Source organism: Lepidochelys olivacea (assembly GCF_965140295.1).
Source record: "Lepidochelys olivacea isolate rLepOli2 genome assembly, chromosome: 18".
Classification (NCBI taxonomy): Eukaryota; Metazoa; Chordata; order Testudines; family Cheloniidae; genus Lepidochelys; species Lepidochelys olivacea.
Window position 1 is genome coordinate 16,270,051 of NC_140428.1, and position 16,067 is coordinate 16,286,117.

At 45.0% G+C, this 16,067-nt stretch overlaps 1 protein-coding gene across 3 annotated transcripts; it reads right to left on the reverse strand.

Annotated features, from left to right (window-relative positions):
* Nucleotides 1–362: 362 nt before the first annotated feature.
* Nucleotides 363–14,833, reverse strand: DNAJC16 (DnaJ heat shock protein family (Hsp40) member C16). Of its 3 annotated transcripts, none has more exons than XM_084652036.1 (15): nt 14,745–14,833; nt 12,876–13,061; nt 10,892–10,958; nt 10,034–10,367; nt 8,660–8,844; nt 7,365–7,469; nt 6,547–6,705; nt 5,584–5,714; nt 4,655–4,838; nt 3,439–3,621; nt 3,070–3,146; nt 2,454–2,534; nt 2,265–2,360; nt 1,449–1,616; nt 363–916 (listed from the first exon to the last, which is right to left on the reverse strand). In XM_084652036.1, exons 2-15 carry the CDS (start codon nt 13,040–13,042, stop codon nt 517–519), a joined length of 2,337 nt encoding a protein of 778 aa, XP_084508162.1. In that variant the 5' UTR covers nt 13,043–13,061; nt 14,745–14,833; the 3' UTR covers nt 363–516. The 3 variants fall into 3 exon arrangements, with proteins under 3 accessions (XP_084508162.1, XP_084508160.1, XP_084508161.1); XM_084652034.1 differs by having other exon boundaries at nt 1,449–1,619; XM_084652035.1 differs by lacking the exon at nt 14,745–14,833 and adding an exon at nt 13,863–14,448 and having other exon boundaries at nt 1,449–1,619.
* Between the last annotated feature and the right edge of the window lie 1,234 nt (nt 14,834–16,067).

A 16,067-nucleotide genomic window follows, 5' to 3' on the forward strand; every position in this document is an offset into this window, starting at 1 on the left:
TCACTCACCGCAGGGAAAGCTGATAAATAAAGAATGCTTGGTATGAGGCCTTTCAGAGTTTCAGAGGCTGGGGAGATTCTGTAGGGTCTTCCCAGTATCACACCATGCACTATGGGCTAAGCATTGGGAAGGGGACCTGACCTATGTAACAAGTTCATTGTGTTCAGTCCAAACTGAGTCACCGTTGCGAAGAACTCACAGGTTTTCTTCAACTGAGAACAAACAAGAGACCGGACAGAGGCGATGCGGTGAGCAGGACATTAAAGGGAAATAGACTGGGTTTTGTCTTAGATAGTACAGCATTCAAATACAAGAACAATTTGGTACAGAGGACTTCAGTATGTTTCATCTTTCACTCCTAGGTCAAAGATGAAGGAAGATACTTCTACTCACTGGGCCTAGGAGAGTTCATCTAAAACCTACTGTCCATTTGTCATGACTGTTTATTCCTGGAAAGAATTGTCCATGGTTGTCATCTTAAAAAGTTTGTAGTGTTAGAATCTCTTTTAAATCCCTTCAGTCTAATGCAGGCCAGGATGGAATATAGAACCTTTGTAAGGAACCTTCTAAGAGACGTTCCATCCATAAGGACAACTTGCTTAATTTGTTCTTAACTTGTTTGGATCCTGGACTGCAGGAGGATTTTCCTCGGGCTTCTCCTGTGTGTAGCAAGGGGTCATAATCCTCACAGGACCCCATGGTTCCCCCTTCATCCCCTGATCTGTGAGGCTTGAAGAGGCAGAAGTATTTCTTGTGGCCATTTAGAGCTAGGACGTAACCGGTGTAGTCGCGCTCCAGGAAATGTTTATCGTACTGATTTGGAATGGGGGCAGCATCCTGGGCAAATTCTAACAAATACTCCAGCCATTCTCTATGCTTATCGAGACTCAGGAAGGAGAAATGAAGACAGCTGCTCCTGCAGAAGAAGTGAGAGGGAGACAATTTAGACTGTGTTCCAATTCAGACCAGACACCACACAGGAAACATCAAAGTTAGAAACTGAAGGAGGGTTGGAGTAATTTATTTTTTGCGCACACTATTTTGACTGACTTACAGCCCTGGAAAGTGAGGCCCTGTATTTGTCTGAACACAGGCACAGCATAAGTGGCAGTAGATAGACCTGGAGGGGAGAGTTCAGGCTCCATGGCCCATCCAGTCCTTGGCCTCTCCGCTGAGATCACCAGTTGCACTAGTGGCAGAGCGGAGGACATCCATCCATTACAAAGGGGACTGAGCCCACCAACCCATTTAATGCTGGCTATCAAACGGCTACCCATTTAAGCCCTCTCACAGGTGCAAGCACGCACATGAAGCTGAAGATGTTCTTGGGAGCAAGCATACACGTGACGAAGCAATGCAACAATACACACCCCAAGCCTATTCACTGCAGAACACTACACAGACCATTAAGACCATAGCAGAAGCCCAACGAGGAACTCCGTACATACCCTGTGAATGTGTAGACTTCCAGGGCAAACTTCTGAAGCAGGCTGGTTTTGGTGGGGTTGGAAAGGATCAGAACCACATTCATGTGACCTGGCCTCAGGCGCACCAGATTACTAGTATAGGTAACATCTGTTAGCTCAGTCACTTCAACAAAGCCCTTTTTGGGAATCCTGCTGGGCAGAGAGAATGACTCAAGTGAAAAAGGAGCAAAGGACAGTAAATGCTAAAGGTTAAGGATTAGATGCTGTTTGGCAAATCATTGTCTTTTCTCCTTCTTCACTCCACAAAGCATTTGTCTAGGGGCAAACACATGGGTTTCTAAGTGGCTGTATGGCGGGAGAAGGATAGCTTTTAAATGTAGGAGACGGAGAAAGTTGGGTGGATGGAAAGAAGTTGGCTGTATAGCCACTAGTCTGTTGCTAGTTCAAAGAACTTAGCAGTGGCTCCCTTGTATGACGGGTTTCAGTCACAGCTCAGGTAACAGCTACTTTCCAGTTCTCTACCTCGAAGGGACTTTTGGTCCCAAATATTCAATTTGTTGCTTTCCACGGATTGGCCGATAGCTGTGCCCATTCAACCATGCACGCTTTATATCAGCTACACCAAACTGACCCATGCGCTGCTGTTCACATGCTGCCTTTCAGTCACACCAGCTCCATTACTTCCCAACTACCTACCCACTGCCCTTCCCCAACCTGCCCTCTCTGCCTGGGGGAAAGGCAGTAGGAGCAAGACTGTGCCCCACCAAGCCTCTTGAGCAGGAAAGTGGAGGTGCAGAGAAGGCCTGACTAGTGCTGGAAGGAGTTAGCAGGAGAAACCTGTTCTCTTTGCTGAAGGCCGTGTCATTCTTTTCATTCTTTTCATTGGGTTCTTCTTTCTGGGGGAGAGGAGAGTCTCTCTCGTCGCTCGAGTCACTGCAAAGGAGCATTTTAAAATAGGGTAAGTTTCAACTGAGATGCTGAAATCTGGTCTGTAAGGCTCCAACAGATGGTCTGGTAGGTACTCACCTGAAAGCCTGAACGATAACAGTGCCAAAGAGAATGAAGAGGGCTGAGAAGATCAGGGACAGAAGTGGCATCATTTCCCGCCTAAGAGAGAAGGTTTGCAGTTAGTTCCGAGTTCCTACAGTCAACCTCTGCCTCAGGTTTTCAGCTTCCTTCCACCCCAGATAATAGCATATAATTTTCCTTGAACTGATTGTCTCCTGGTTGAAGGGCTTTAATGGAAGCTCTCTCATCATTCCTATCTCCTAATGAAAAGCCAGGAGACAAACAGAAGAATGTTTTTAAAATACCCTAAATGCTAATGAAAACCAGCACAGCAAGACAGCCAAGCCAGGACTATTGCCAAGAGGAGCAGTGTGTTTTCAGTAGCACAAAATCCAGGGGCAGACCTCAGCTTCACAGCTCAACCAGCTACCCAGGAGATGAGGCAGAAGTCAAGCTTCACTGTCCCACAGTTCCTCTCCTCTCTCCAAGAGAAGATATATATGCCTCCTTCTGTCCCTGTCAGATACCTCCATATCTTGATACGCTTTTGAATTTATCCTCAGGCAAGACAGAGGGCTATTACATCTATACAAAAAATAAGAGCTATATTGATATTTTAAATGGGATTCCATACCAGTTATTATGAAATACGCTATCCCAGACGTCTGAGACATACTCTATTGCAGAGTAGAGCCATCGGAGAAAGAACACCTGTAAAGATACAACAGGTCAGTGAGAAGGTGGCTGCTCTTCCCCCACGTGTGAAGAAACACATCAACTATGTCACTATCCCCTCTGCACCCCTTGTCCAAACCAGCTCAACTACCTCAGAGAACAGGGGCTGCCCCCTGAAGCTGATGAGTACAGTGAAAGAGTCTTGCCTCTCCAATACTCAAACCTCTAGGCACAATTCCCATCACTGACCACAGCAGTGCAGTCTTAGAGTTAACTAGAACCAACTAACATAGGTTTGTTATGTCTCTGCAAAGCTGAGAATACTTACAGGAGCAAGTTCATCATTCAAGTCTGGCAGGACAGTGTCTGAAGAGAGAAGACCAGGGTCTGTTCTTAACTGAGCCAGAAGATCCAAAAGCATGAAGTTATCCTCTTCGCTGCCCTTCCAGGCATCTTCCAAGATTTTATAGACCACTCTTCCTACATTATTGCGCCTTTCCAAGATGGCCACCTGGACAAATCAACATCACCACAAGCTTCAGGGAACAAGATACCAACTCGGAAGAAAGACTTGATGTGTCAAATGAGAATTCAGCACGAGGATCCAGATTAAAAACAGCTATTTCAGTTAATCTCTCACAACACCCATGTCAAAGAGTGGGCACAACAGCGGGATGGGAACAAGTATTAAAATACGCCACATGTTCCATAATACCCAACAGGAATAGAGATGAACAGCACGTGTTCTCTAAACCCCAGCTCCTGTTCTTTGGAAGCGTAACACTTATTTTGCATAGTGTTTTCCCTACACACTGCATTCCACATCACATTAGAGTTAGCCAGAAGGACAGTAATTAAGAAGCATAGGCAAGGAGGAAAAAGAGGGATGTTTTCTCAGCAGAGATGTGAAATAAAACAGTGGATTTGGTGGTGAGACATAGGAAGGTCATTCCAAATAGGAGAAGCTGCAGAGGACAAAGCTCTCACATGAAGACTGGAGTGACAGAGTGAAATGACAGAACGGAACAGTGCTAAATAAGTAGGAGTAGTTTGGGAAGGAGTAGAGAGAGACAAGGTCCATCCATGAGACTGGCAGGAGCAAGTTCATCGAGGGGTTTAACATCAAAGAGGACAATTTTGAACTGGACAGTGAAATGAACAGAGCCAGTGGAATCATGAGAATGGAAGATGATGAGGTTACACTTTGTACATGTCAGAAGGCAGGCAGTCGTGTTCTGCACATGCTTGAGTCTAGAGAGCTGAGATCAGGGCTGAGATCAGGACAGATCAAAAAGAAGAGAACTGCAATACACAAGACAATGAAGATCTGACCTGAAGCAGAGCATACCACCATGCAATACAAGAGGATTTGTCAGAAGTAGAAGGCCTGATCCTGCCCATAACATGCTCCCATAATATTTCAAAGAAGCAGCAGCAATGTTCTCTCCCCCCGCAACATTTTTGAGTTTGGGGTAAAAAAGTGTAAAGTTCAGAGAAAGAGAGAATGAATTACAGATTAGGCAGAAGGAAAATGTGACACTCACAGCAGATTTCCCCCAATATTTCTCATCATCCATCAGCAAGGCATGGGCAAAGTCTCGCTGACGGTCGTTGTAGATATGCACAAACCTCACGGTGTCTTTCGTGTTTGCCAGAGCAAAGGCCACAAATGCCTCATAGGTCCTAGCAAACTTGTCACCCTCGCCAGTAAGTAAAACCACACAGTACCTAGACAACACAATGAAATGGAGGATTCACAGCAGGCCTGGAGACACAAAGGAATAACAAACCCAGCCTGCCAGCTAGAACGGACCCTGACGAGCCAGAGAGACACTTCATCGTGTCTATCTTCTTATACACTCTATTGCTCAATGTTCCTATCTCAGTCCTTCCCATCTTCTATGTTCCTGTCCCCACAGAGTTACTGCAAGGTATTCTATTCCATAATACAAGAATAAGGGATAGTGAACAGAACTGAAAAGTGGCACGTTTGAAACTGATAAAAGGAAGCTCTTTCACACACACAATTAGCTTCTGGGACTCATTGCCACGGGAGAGAGGCCAAGATCTTAGCAGGATTCAAAAATAGATTAGACATTTAGATGTGTAAGAAGAACATCCAAAGTTCTAATACTAAATATAGAGAGACCCCCCTCAACACTTCTGAAGGCATATAGACCTAATCTTGAATTATTAGGAGTGTGGAGGAAACTCCCCTGGGGGCAGGTTGTCCCATCACTGCCACTGAAGGGGCTTCTTGGACATCCCTGTGCAGCATTTGGCACTGGCCACTGACGGTGACAGGATACTGGACTACATGAACCACTGCTCTGATCCCGTCTAGCAATTTCTATTCTTCCAATGACCCCCTTTATGGACCCCCCCAGACAGTTAAACGAGAGGTCGCCTGTAAGCAGCCACCAGGAGTAGCTGTGCATGAGGATAGGAGGATCTCCATTGCAGCAAGCCTTACTTCCGCTGACGGTGAGACTTCTTCACAGGACACAGCTCATGAAACAGTTTTTGGTTGGTGAGCCTGGCTGCCAGAAGGAACTTGTTCTGAGAAAGGAAGTCATCAATGAGCTGCTTTTTCATCTCTCGTGCCTAGAAAGGACAAAGCAAACAGAAGATCAGCTAAACCAGAAGGATATTCAGCTCTCAGGGAACATGAATGCTCTAGTGTTAAAGGGTCACCATGATGAAGGTCAACAAGATGCTTTACACAATGGAAGAGATGTTTGGGAGATTGGAAGCATGGCCACTCATGACTGCCCCTGGAGAAGGAGAATTAAACAGCTGTTGGAGCTGAGGGGAAAAAAAAAATCAAAAAAATCAGAGCATCCAGTAATATTAAAATCCCAACTGTCAGAAAGCGCAACAGTGACCGAAGGCTTCTGATTGACCCAGCATTTTACTGGGGTGTACCTGCACAAGAACAAAGGTTTGGGCATATCCCATATGCAGCCTTTCACTATTAATTCACTTTCTCTGTGAAACCTCTAAGTCTCATGGACTAGTCTGTTTAAGGAATTCCTCAGAGCCAAGGGTTCTTCCAAGGAGACTAACGATATCTGACAAAGCTGAATTAATTAAGAGCTGCCCACTCTCTGTACAGTCACTGCTCCACTGAAACCCAAAGACCTGCCCTCCTCCCATCAGCTTAGCTACAAAACTATGTTCCAGTGAAAACCAAAACTATCACCAGTTATCCTCCAAGTTAAGATCCTTGTTGAAACCTACAGAGCTCCCTCGCTCCCTGACATTCGTTCAAGACATCCTTCTGAAGCTCGAATTTCTGCTCCCATCCAACCCAGAGTTGGTTTGAAATGCTCCACTGACCCACTTCTGATGTAAGAAACAGGCCAGAAAAGCAGCTACTATATTTTTTACTTAAAACCCAGACAGACAGACAAAGACGCAGACCACGAAGTGATACCTGAATAACATCGGCAGGCTTATCAACGTGTTCCTTGAAGATCATCATAGTAGGGGTGTAGACATTGATGTTATATTGTCTGGACAACTCTTCAGTCCCTCTGAGTCCAACATACACGTATCCAAAGGACAAATAATCTCTGTACGCAAAAGCAGTGAGCTAGAGGGAAACAGAGGTCCAGTGCATGTTTACATTGCAGATCACGCTTTGATTCTTCCCCAGTACAGCTTATGGTGATTATTTCCCCATAGCCTCCGCAGCACTGTTAAGTCTACAACACTCACCATTGTAACAGCCAAATGACACGCAACGTCAGCCCATTCCCTTTACTAGGCTTATTACACAGTTAGCTTCTTCCTCATGACAGAGGAAGGTTGGCGGGATCCATAGCTTTATTTTACAATTTAACATTCTGTATCTTGCCAGATGTTTCTTTAGCAACTCATCGTCCTCAAACAAACTAGATGCGGTGCCCAAATGGCCCGGATCATTAACTATTTGTGGTGGGAAAGGAATGATGACTTCTCCCCTTGCCCCCAACCCCACCCACGCCCTTACTCCCACTAGAGATCTGTCTATGGCAAGAAAAGTAAGTTCTACTCATATTCAGATGTTTAAAATAGTTAGCAGAAGCAGGTCACCTGACCATGCAGTCTCCAAATAACACACATGAAATTGCTGGGTGTTCAGGGTGGATAATGCTACTTAGAAGAACCATCCAGCCTGTGCCTACACCGAGATCCCATTCTCTGCTAAGACAGGTGGATTTACAAAGCTATCCAAATGCCAGAGATAACACACAAACACAAGTACATTACCTTGTATAACAATGGCACTACTGGCATATGATCAAACAGAAGGACATGGGGTTTATTTTCTTTCTTCCAGTTTGACAGGAATCGGACATAATTTTTATCTGTAATCTTAAATGTAAAACAGACAGTTAGTTTCAACCTCAATACATTCAGAAAACTAAAGTTCAATAAGGTTAAATGGCTGCATTAGAATTGGGTCCTAAAAAGATGCCAAAATGTCATGGGTTTTTGGTTTTTTTTGGTAAAGGACAATTGTGCCCATACATCTTTTCACGCTAAGGCGATTTTTGCAAAACCAGGATTTTTACACTAACCGTTCTCTCTGCTTTTGCTGATCTTTCCTGACTTGATGTCATAAATTCTCAGTGGCATCACAATCATTTCCACAGCAACTAACTGGTGGTCATTACTGAGGATTATGACTTCAGATGGGGAATAAGCAAAAAGGGCAGAGGAGAAGTCAAACAATATGTTTATTTTAAAATGTCTCTAGTGATAAAAAAAACTCTGTCTTCCAAAAGGACTTAGTGCGCTCAACTCCCATTTAAAGGCCTGATTTAAAGCCTGCTGAAGTCAACAGAATGATACCCTATTCACTTCAGTAGGCTTTATGTCAGGCCTAAATATCAGCAGGAGTTGAGAATACAGAAAATCTTGCAAGAGGTACTTATCATTTTGCAGAAGTGGGCAAGGGGAGGGGAAGAGACATACAGTGATAGTCTCTAATGTCACGTCCACACCGGAGCACCGTTTTGGAACCTGGACATGGCTATCCTCCAAGCAGAGTTGAAACACGAATCCTTAATATAGTTGTGACTATCTCTGGTGTAGTCCCAGACAGTGTCAAATTGGCACCCGTGTGGTTACGAGCCCTAAAGTGAGCCACGTGTACGATCAAATGCTTACCATGAAGCACTGCAGTTAACCCTGAAGGACGGGAGTTATGGTAAGTGGGGTATCATCAGTGAGGGGGAGTGTCCTGCTGCCAGCTCTGGCACCTATCTCACCATGCACAGGGAACGATGGAGAAAAATTCCATCTTGTGCGTGAATGTAGTGTTTCCTTCAAAACTGCCTCCAGCATTCATAGCTGTAACGACTTCACTCATCCAAACCGCCATTCTCCCTTGATTAAGGCCATTGCAAATAGCTTCAGAAACTTCTGACACCCCCAAGACAAAGGTCACATCAGAGACTGACTCCTTCAGATGATGTGTCAGAGACAACAAAAAGATCCAAGTGCTTAGCACACACTACTACTTACCAGAATCTGAACACGCTGATCTCCCTGTCACGTACCTTCTCGATGAGGTTCCCTGGAAGAAGGCTCTCCACAAACTGCCGCAGGTTTTCTCGAATGACCGCATTGTGGAAGAAGGCTATTTTCCCATTAATGAGTCCCAGAATGGAGGGTGTGCTGTGTGCTCCCAGGTGATGTGCGAGGCGTCTCTCATATCCAGCATGGACAACTCCAATTCCCACTCCTGAAAAAGGAGGGCAATCCGAAAAGAGGGTTACCTTGACATGGTGGGTGAATGACCCAAACTCCCCTAAAGGGAATCAGCACTAAGGTGGCTTCTGTTACCAAGCACACCGAGAGGATTAGTTATTCAGCTGGTACTACATAGTGTTGCCCTTTTTCACATTCCATGGAGAGTTGTATTACTCTGCTCTCAGGAAGAAGTAACAATGGCACCATCTCCTCCTTACTCTTCTGCCTACTCTTCTTCTCTCTTCAGCATGTTAAAACCCCAAGGAAAAAATCACATTAAATATACAGTGCAGCAACTTCTGGTCCCTGCACTCTTATTTTGGATTCTGTGTTCTCTGTGACCGACTATCTCTGGTTATGTAGATGACCCATAAGGGGGACAGGAATTTTCATCCTGAGCAAGAATATTGTAAGTACTTAACTGGAATACAAGTGTATATATTGCCAGTGTTCCCTGATTTTTATTTTGGGTGCCAACATTTTCTCCCATCCTCCTGTGTCCTGCAGGATAGTGGCCTTGACTCTGGTCAAGTATGGGCTGGCTCACAGCCCCCTCTGGACTCCAGATTGCATCTCAGTACCATTCCTGGTATATATCAAAGGGCAATGTAATGTTTATATTGCAGGCCAGAACATAGTAGTCCCTGACCATGCAACACTCCTTGGTGCTATTTAGAGTGATGCAGGCACTAGGAATGGTTTAATCATACTGCAGCAGAAAAGGAGACAATCACTGAATTTAGAGATGGAAGAGACTCCCCAGACTGCATCCAGTCCATCCTCTGCCAGGGAAGGATTTCCTAATGCCTTGTCTCGTCAAGTTGCAGCTATCTCCAGGGATGGGGCTTTCACCAGCTCCCTTCAGAGACTGACCCAGCCCTACAGATCTAAAGTGTTTCCTCATGTTTTAAACCTCAATTTTTCCTGTCTCAGTTTCATTGATGAGGACTGGTGTTGAAAAGAAAGAGAGCAATGCCCCTCCACTTACACTGGAAAACAACAGAAATAAAGCTATTCACACCACACTGATAAACCACAAAGGAACTCCGTGGCTGAATTCACATTCAAACACAACCCCCAAAAGTTGAAGTCAGTTGCCGTGGCCTAGGATGGAAAGCTTTGAGAAAGCCTCTTTCTGAAAACACGTTGCATCTTGAGTTTTTAAAATTTGCTTCTCTTACCCAGCACCTCTAGCTCCTGAACAACCTCCTTCCACACAGGCTCAATGTGGATACAGCTGAAGCACCAGTCCGAGGTTATTTTAATGAGGTAGGGCTTTTTGAAACTGTCCGGTACAATCTCGTTCACGTAGTGCGAAAAATGCAGCAAGTACTTCTCATCGGAGGAGTCTCGTCGCTCCGAGTTAAAGGGGAAGTGGAAAAAGGATTCATCAAAGTAAAAGCTTTCGTGGAAGTGATGGAACTGGCGGTGCTGCTGCTGCTGAGGGTACCCCTGGTTCTCACCCACGTCTCCGTAACGATCAAAGTTTGATCTCTTTTCCTCATTGGAGAGGATCTGTCAATCACAGAGTTAAGAAGGGTTGAAAAGAGACAAAACCTGGCTCATGTTGAGAGGGAACTGGAAGGATGACAATTCCCCTTCTTAAAATGATTGAATAGCCATAAGGAGCAGACACACTGGGAAGAGGACACAGATGCTGAAACTAGGGCTGCAGCACCCCGACTTGGAGTGGTTTTCATTATATACAGGGTTTCCAGTTTAGTTCAATGGCTCTCAGCACCCCCACTATAAAAAAAATTGTTCCAGCACCCCTGGAAGAAGAATTTTTTTTGCTGAATGTCTACCCAGTTGAGCTCCAAGAAAGGGAACTGTCATGTCTTTTCCAGGGGCTGGTTTTTGTCAAGAAAACCCAGACAAAGATTCCACCACCCTACTCTTCCATACACAGAGCTGAGAAATTGTTCCATGTAGATATAACTAGAAAATAGTAAAGGCTACTTGTAAAGGATGAACAGCAATTTCCAGGCTCTAACATACATCCTGAAAGCAGCACAAAGTTACCAAACAGTGTTGAATACCTCATAGGCCTTGCTAATTTGTATAAACTTATCTTCTGCTCCTGGGTCCTTGTTTTTGTCAGGGTGCCTACAATGCAAAAAATAAAGAAAATGGATTTTGTCCTTTAGAAAGCATCAGCAATTTATCACAGGGAGTCACAGCAAGCCACAAGTGTTTTCAGCTTCAATTTAATACTCATACTAAGCGGGATACATAGACATTAATGCCATTTATTGGTATCCACTTCTTAATCCACCTGATGCAGATTTATGGCAAAAGTCTATTTCTCCTACCCAGGCTGAACCACATAAAGAATTTCAACAGGATTTGAGTGGTGTATGTAAAAGCATTTCCTCGGTTTTGAATTTTATTTCATAAATAAATGGTCCAAGTGGAGCTAAAAAGTTGATTTAACAGCAGGCAGTAAATTCCTTCAGCAACAATCCTACCAATTTCAAAGATGCACACTTTAGCCGCTGCTCTCTATATATTAGGCAGAGCAGCTACTTGGTACATCTGCAATTCTATTCTGCATGTTAATAGTTTTTCATGATAGCATTAGACCACAACCTTAATGCCTAGGTTCTATGAGACCCCAGAAGCTATCAGATTCTGTAGTTCAGATAACCATGTTTTTCCAGATGCTTTACATCAGCTCTTCTCTTCAGTGTATGAAACAGGTCTTAATCTATGGTCATAATTTGGTTTAGCTTAATTCACTTCCTCTTTTAGGAATCTTGAAAATTTGGCTTAAAAAAAGCTCAATGACTAGAAGTTGGCCGTGATCAATTTTTTATATATATAATAATAGATTTACTCAGTTGAGCTACTGGATGTGAGGAGCACACGTAAACTGTTAGAGAAATTAACTAGTGACTGTGATCCTGTTGCAATTCCTACAACAACCCTAAAGATATAGTACAGAAGTTATTAAAAGACATTTGTTTCTTAAATGTCTGCCCTTGTTGACTCTTCCAATATGGTATATTTTGTAATGTACAAGATGGAGAAGGGAAAAAGTTTCATATTAGATCCTCCAGAGTCTGATATCCAGAGAATTGGATGAACCGGAAGTTCGTACCATCAGAAAATATTACAGCATGTGCAGTGTGTACAAACAGCTAAAATTTAGGGCCAGATCCTGCCGTTCTTATTGTCAACCTGTGAATAAAAACGAGGAGTCTGGTGGCACCTTGAAGACAAACAGATTTATTTGGGCACAAGCTTTCGTGGGTAAAAAACCCACTTCTTTATTCACCCATGAAAGCTTATGCCCAAAGAAATCCGTTAGTCTTTAAGGTGCCACCAGACTCCTTGTAGTTTTTGTGGATACAGACTAACATGACTATCCCTCTGATACTTAGTACCTGTGAACAGTCCCACTGAAGTCGACAGGTCATTTGTGTGAGTACGTGATGTGGGATCAAGACTCTCATCACATACACAGAACATAGTGTATAACCAGCCTTTTACTTAGAATACACATGCAAACAAGATAGCTAAACATTATAGGTCCAATTCTACAAACCTCTTCTTGAGTAGTACTTACTCACAAAAGAAGAGCCACTGAATTCAATGGGACTACTCATGAAAATAAGTACTTCTCACTTTCAGGCTGCATAATTGGGCCCTTTATTAGGAAACAGTGTTCCTTCTCTCTCTCTTTTTTTTTTTTTTTTTTTTTAAAAAAGGTTTCTCCCTGACCAGCAGATACATTTACTTAAGAAGAGTGGGCCAGCTCCTCAGCTGAAATATATCAGTGTAGTTCTATTGTGGATTTAAGTTGATTTATACCAGCTGAAGTGCTGGCTCGCTATTCAGAATATGGTTTTATTCAACATGGTAAGAGCAAGTATGGGAAAATGGTTATTGTACAATTTTGAATGTCTTTGTTTTTATTTTGTAGATGATGGTTTCTCTCACAAATATTTGGTGCATTGGTGAAAATAGCCGACTCTACCTTGTAGAAACCATTTAATATACAACATATTTTAATCCACCTACCATTCCCGGGCGAGCTTCTTATAAGCCTTTTTAATGTCAGCCTGGCTGGATGTCCTGCTAACCCCAAGGATTCTGTATGGGTCAAAATCCACTGCAGACAAAATTTGCAGGACCAAGACCAGAACCAGGACCACAACCAACGAGATGCTTAACTTTTTCAGTTCCATTTCTCTTCCTTTAGGCAACCTGGACAGGAGAGTTTCCATATGCATAAGACAGAAGTACAAAACTAGGGATTGGTGCAAAATCCAGGAATCCCTATATTTAGTCCTGGACCACTGGCAAAAGATCTGAAAAACCAAAGGCCCCATCTCTTTCAAACAACCAGGACTAGCATTCATGTCTTATACTACTAAAAAGGTAAGATTTGGTAGAGAGTCTGTTCCAGCCCTTGCATTTCATGAAATATCACATCGTTCTAGTTATCATCATTTTGCTTCACCTGCAGTTCAACATTTTAGTAGCTTCTATCTTGAGAATTCTAGAGCAAGAGACCTGTGCTTTACACCTACTAGCAGTTCGCTACCAGTTTTCAGATATTAAAAAAGCAATAAACTGTAGCTGATTCTGCCATTCCATCATCTATTCATTTATCAAGACGAGCAGATACTTAAGGGACCAGTACAATTTTCAAAATCCTAGTACTAGACTAGCAATCAGAAACCAAAGAACTCTGATGGCTGACAGTTACATGAGACCATGTTAGCTGAAGGGACAATGCCACCCTGAACTCTAGTCAGTTCCAAAAAAGTGAGCTAGAATATTTTCAGCTACTACATCTGCCCCTCAGCCCCCACTGTTGTGTTTTTAAAACTGTATTTTCCAAAAATTGTTTCTCTCTCCTGTTCACGTATAAGATCCACAGAATCACCTCCTTCAACTAAATGCACAATGACAACAAGTTGACTACTTAAAATGCTGCCAACCACACAATTCAATAAAATGAAAGAATACAAAAAAACATTTTTAATAATCTGACACAGTTACCTTGAGCACTACTTGCCATAGTTAAGTGAAACCATTTCTTACAGCTGGGGTGAGATTTCTAAACAGATAATGTAAATAAATTTATTCACAGATGTTATTTATAACAGATTAGTAATAGGGGAGGAGATTTTTTTGTAATCCAGTTTTTCCACTGTTTACGCTCTTCGCTTAGATTCTGCATAGTTCACAGCTTGGGCAATGGAAATCAATGCAGTCAGTTTTGCCATCAGGTTCTTAGAGCTGCAAGCCTTGGTCTCCAGCCACTCTCTGGCAGGGGGCGTTTATTTGTTTAAAGAGAAATCCTAGCACTGGACATTTAAAAGTTAAAAACAACCCTCAAAAAAATCTCAAGAAATATGTCTCAGGTTTTACAAAACCGTATTGTTATGACCTGTCAATGTGGGGGCAGGTGCGATCGGACCGAGCAGCCCTTTCAGCCACAGCTGCTGACAACTCGGGCTACCCCGGGCAGGGGGAAGGGAAAGGAGCCAAGGGACCCGGAAGAGGGCACCCCAGCCGTCTCGGCACCCCCTGACACTGGGGGAGGGGAGCGCCCAGAGCTTCCCAACGCTGCTCCCCGCAGGGCCCCGCCAGCACCCCCCGCTGCCCGCATCCCCGCAGCTGCCCCACGCTTTACCCCAGGTCGCCTCCCACCAGGCAGCTCTGGGCTCACCCCACCGCCAGCCCCCCAGCCGGGCGCCCCGACCGTCGCCCCCGCTGCCCCTGGCCAGGCCCCGGGCGGCGCTCGGAGCGCGAGCCCCGGAGCGGGCGGGACGGTCCGCGGGCAGGCTCAGCCCTAGATCACATGGCGAAGCCCCTTAAAGGGCCAGCGCGCACCCCGGGCGGGGACCCCATGGTGGGGGGGGAGGGGGCGATACCCACCCTGCGCTCGGGGCACCCGGTCCCCGCTTCCGGCTTCGCGGCCCCGCCTCTCACCGTCACCATAGAGACGGCGCACTGCTCTCTTCCGCTCTCTGCTCCATCCGGTCATAGAGAGGAGACACGGATCATAGAGCAGCGCGGGGCTCCGAGGGCTAGCGAGTACCATTCTGCAGAGCATGACGGGATACAAGCGGAGAAGGCGGAGGTGGGGGATATCCTGTAACCAACCTCCTTTTATGTCGAGGCAGGAGTATCATGACGAGATGTCATGGTGAAGTATTGGCCCATGTCACAGCACCGTGACCTGGGGCGTGATGGCGTGTCATGGTGTCAGCCTATGTCACCATGGCGCTGCATCATACTGTGACGTCATGTCTTGGTGTCAGCCCACGTCACCGTGGCGCCGCGTCACCATGTGACGTCATGTCATGGTGTCAGCCCATGTCACGGTGGTGCCACGTCTCCACGTGACGTCATGTCATTGCAGGGGGGCTGGAACCATTTTTATCGTGGGGGTGCTGAGAGCCATTGAAGTAAACTGGAAACCCTGTATATAATGGAAACCACTTCAAGCCAGCGGGTGCAAGAGCGAGCACCCCCCGTAAACCTAGTTCCAGCACCAATGTGCCCTGGTGTCAGCCCAGGTCACCATGGTGCTGCTGTGTCACAACATGACGTTGCGTCGTGCTGTCACCCACGTCACCGTGGTGCTGCGTCACCCTGTGGCTTCTTGGCCTCACAATATGGTTTTTTCTCTCCCTCTCCCCTGCTCCTCTCTTGGCGTGGTAACTGAATTAGCATGATTGACCCACTAGATGTATAAAATGCCAACCCTAGTCAAAATAGCCTAAGTTGCTTAGCTTCCACGCAAACATGTAGAGCTATTAGCAACCTCAAAAACCACACACACTGGGGTCCCAATTCTGCCTATTGTCCAGATTGTACCGGTGTAAAGCCACAGGTTTCAGCAGAGTAACTCCAAATTCACACCAAGGTGTGAGGACAGTTTCCATCTGTGCATGGAACTTGTTCTTCCATGCAGGAATGACTGCACTGGGACAGACTCATGGTCCATCCAGTCTGGTATCTTGACCCATGCCAGCTGCTTGCATAGAGGATGTGGGCACACAATATACTGCTGTTAGCTGTGCAGTGCTGCCTGACCGGGGAGAATGTAATAGTCTGTCAAGGGGGAGCATATAAAACCAGTATTGACAGAGATAGGGGAAAGGCTACAGGATGTCATAGAAAGGAGCAGCAGGGGCTTATAGAATCATAGACTATCCCGGTTGGAAGGGACCTCAGGGCGTCATCTAGTCCAAC

Excerpts from the sequence above, each read along its gene's own strand:
- DNAJC16 (XM_084652034.1), bottom strand. The coding sequence starts at position 13,042 with ATGGAACTGAAAAAGTTAAGCATCTCGTTGGTTGTGGTCCTGGTTCTG. Across the intron at positions 2,361-2,453 it reads GTTATCGTTCAGGCTTTCAG|TGACTCGAGCGACGAGAGAG; the intron begins GTGAGTACCTAC and ends GCTCCTTTGCAG. Across the intron at positions 1,620-2,264 it reads GCCTTCAGCAAAGAGAACAG|CAGGATTCCCAAAAAGGGCT; the intron begins GTTTCTCCTGCT and ends CTCTCTGCCCAG.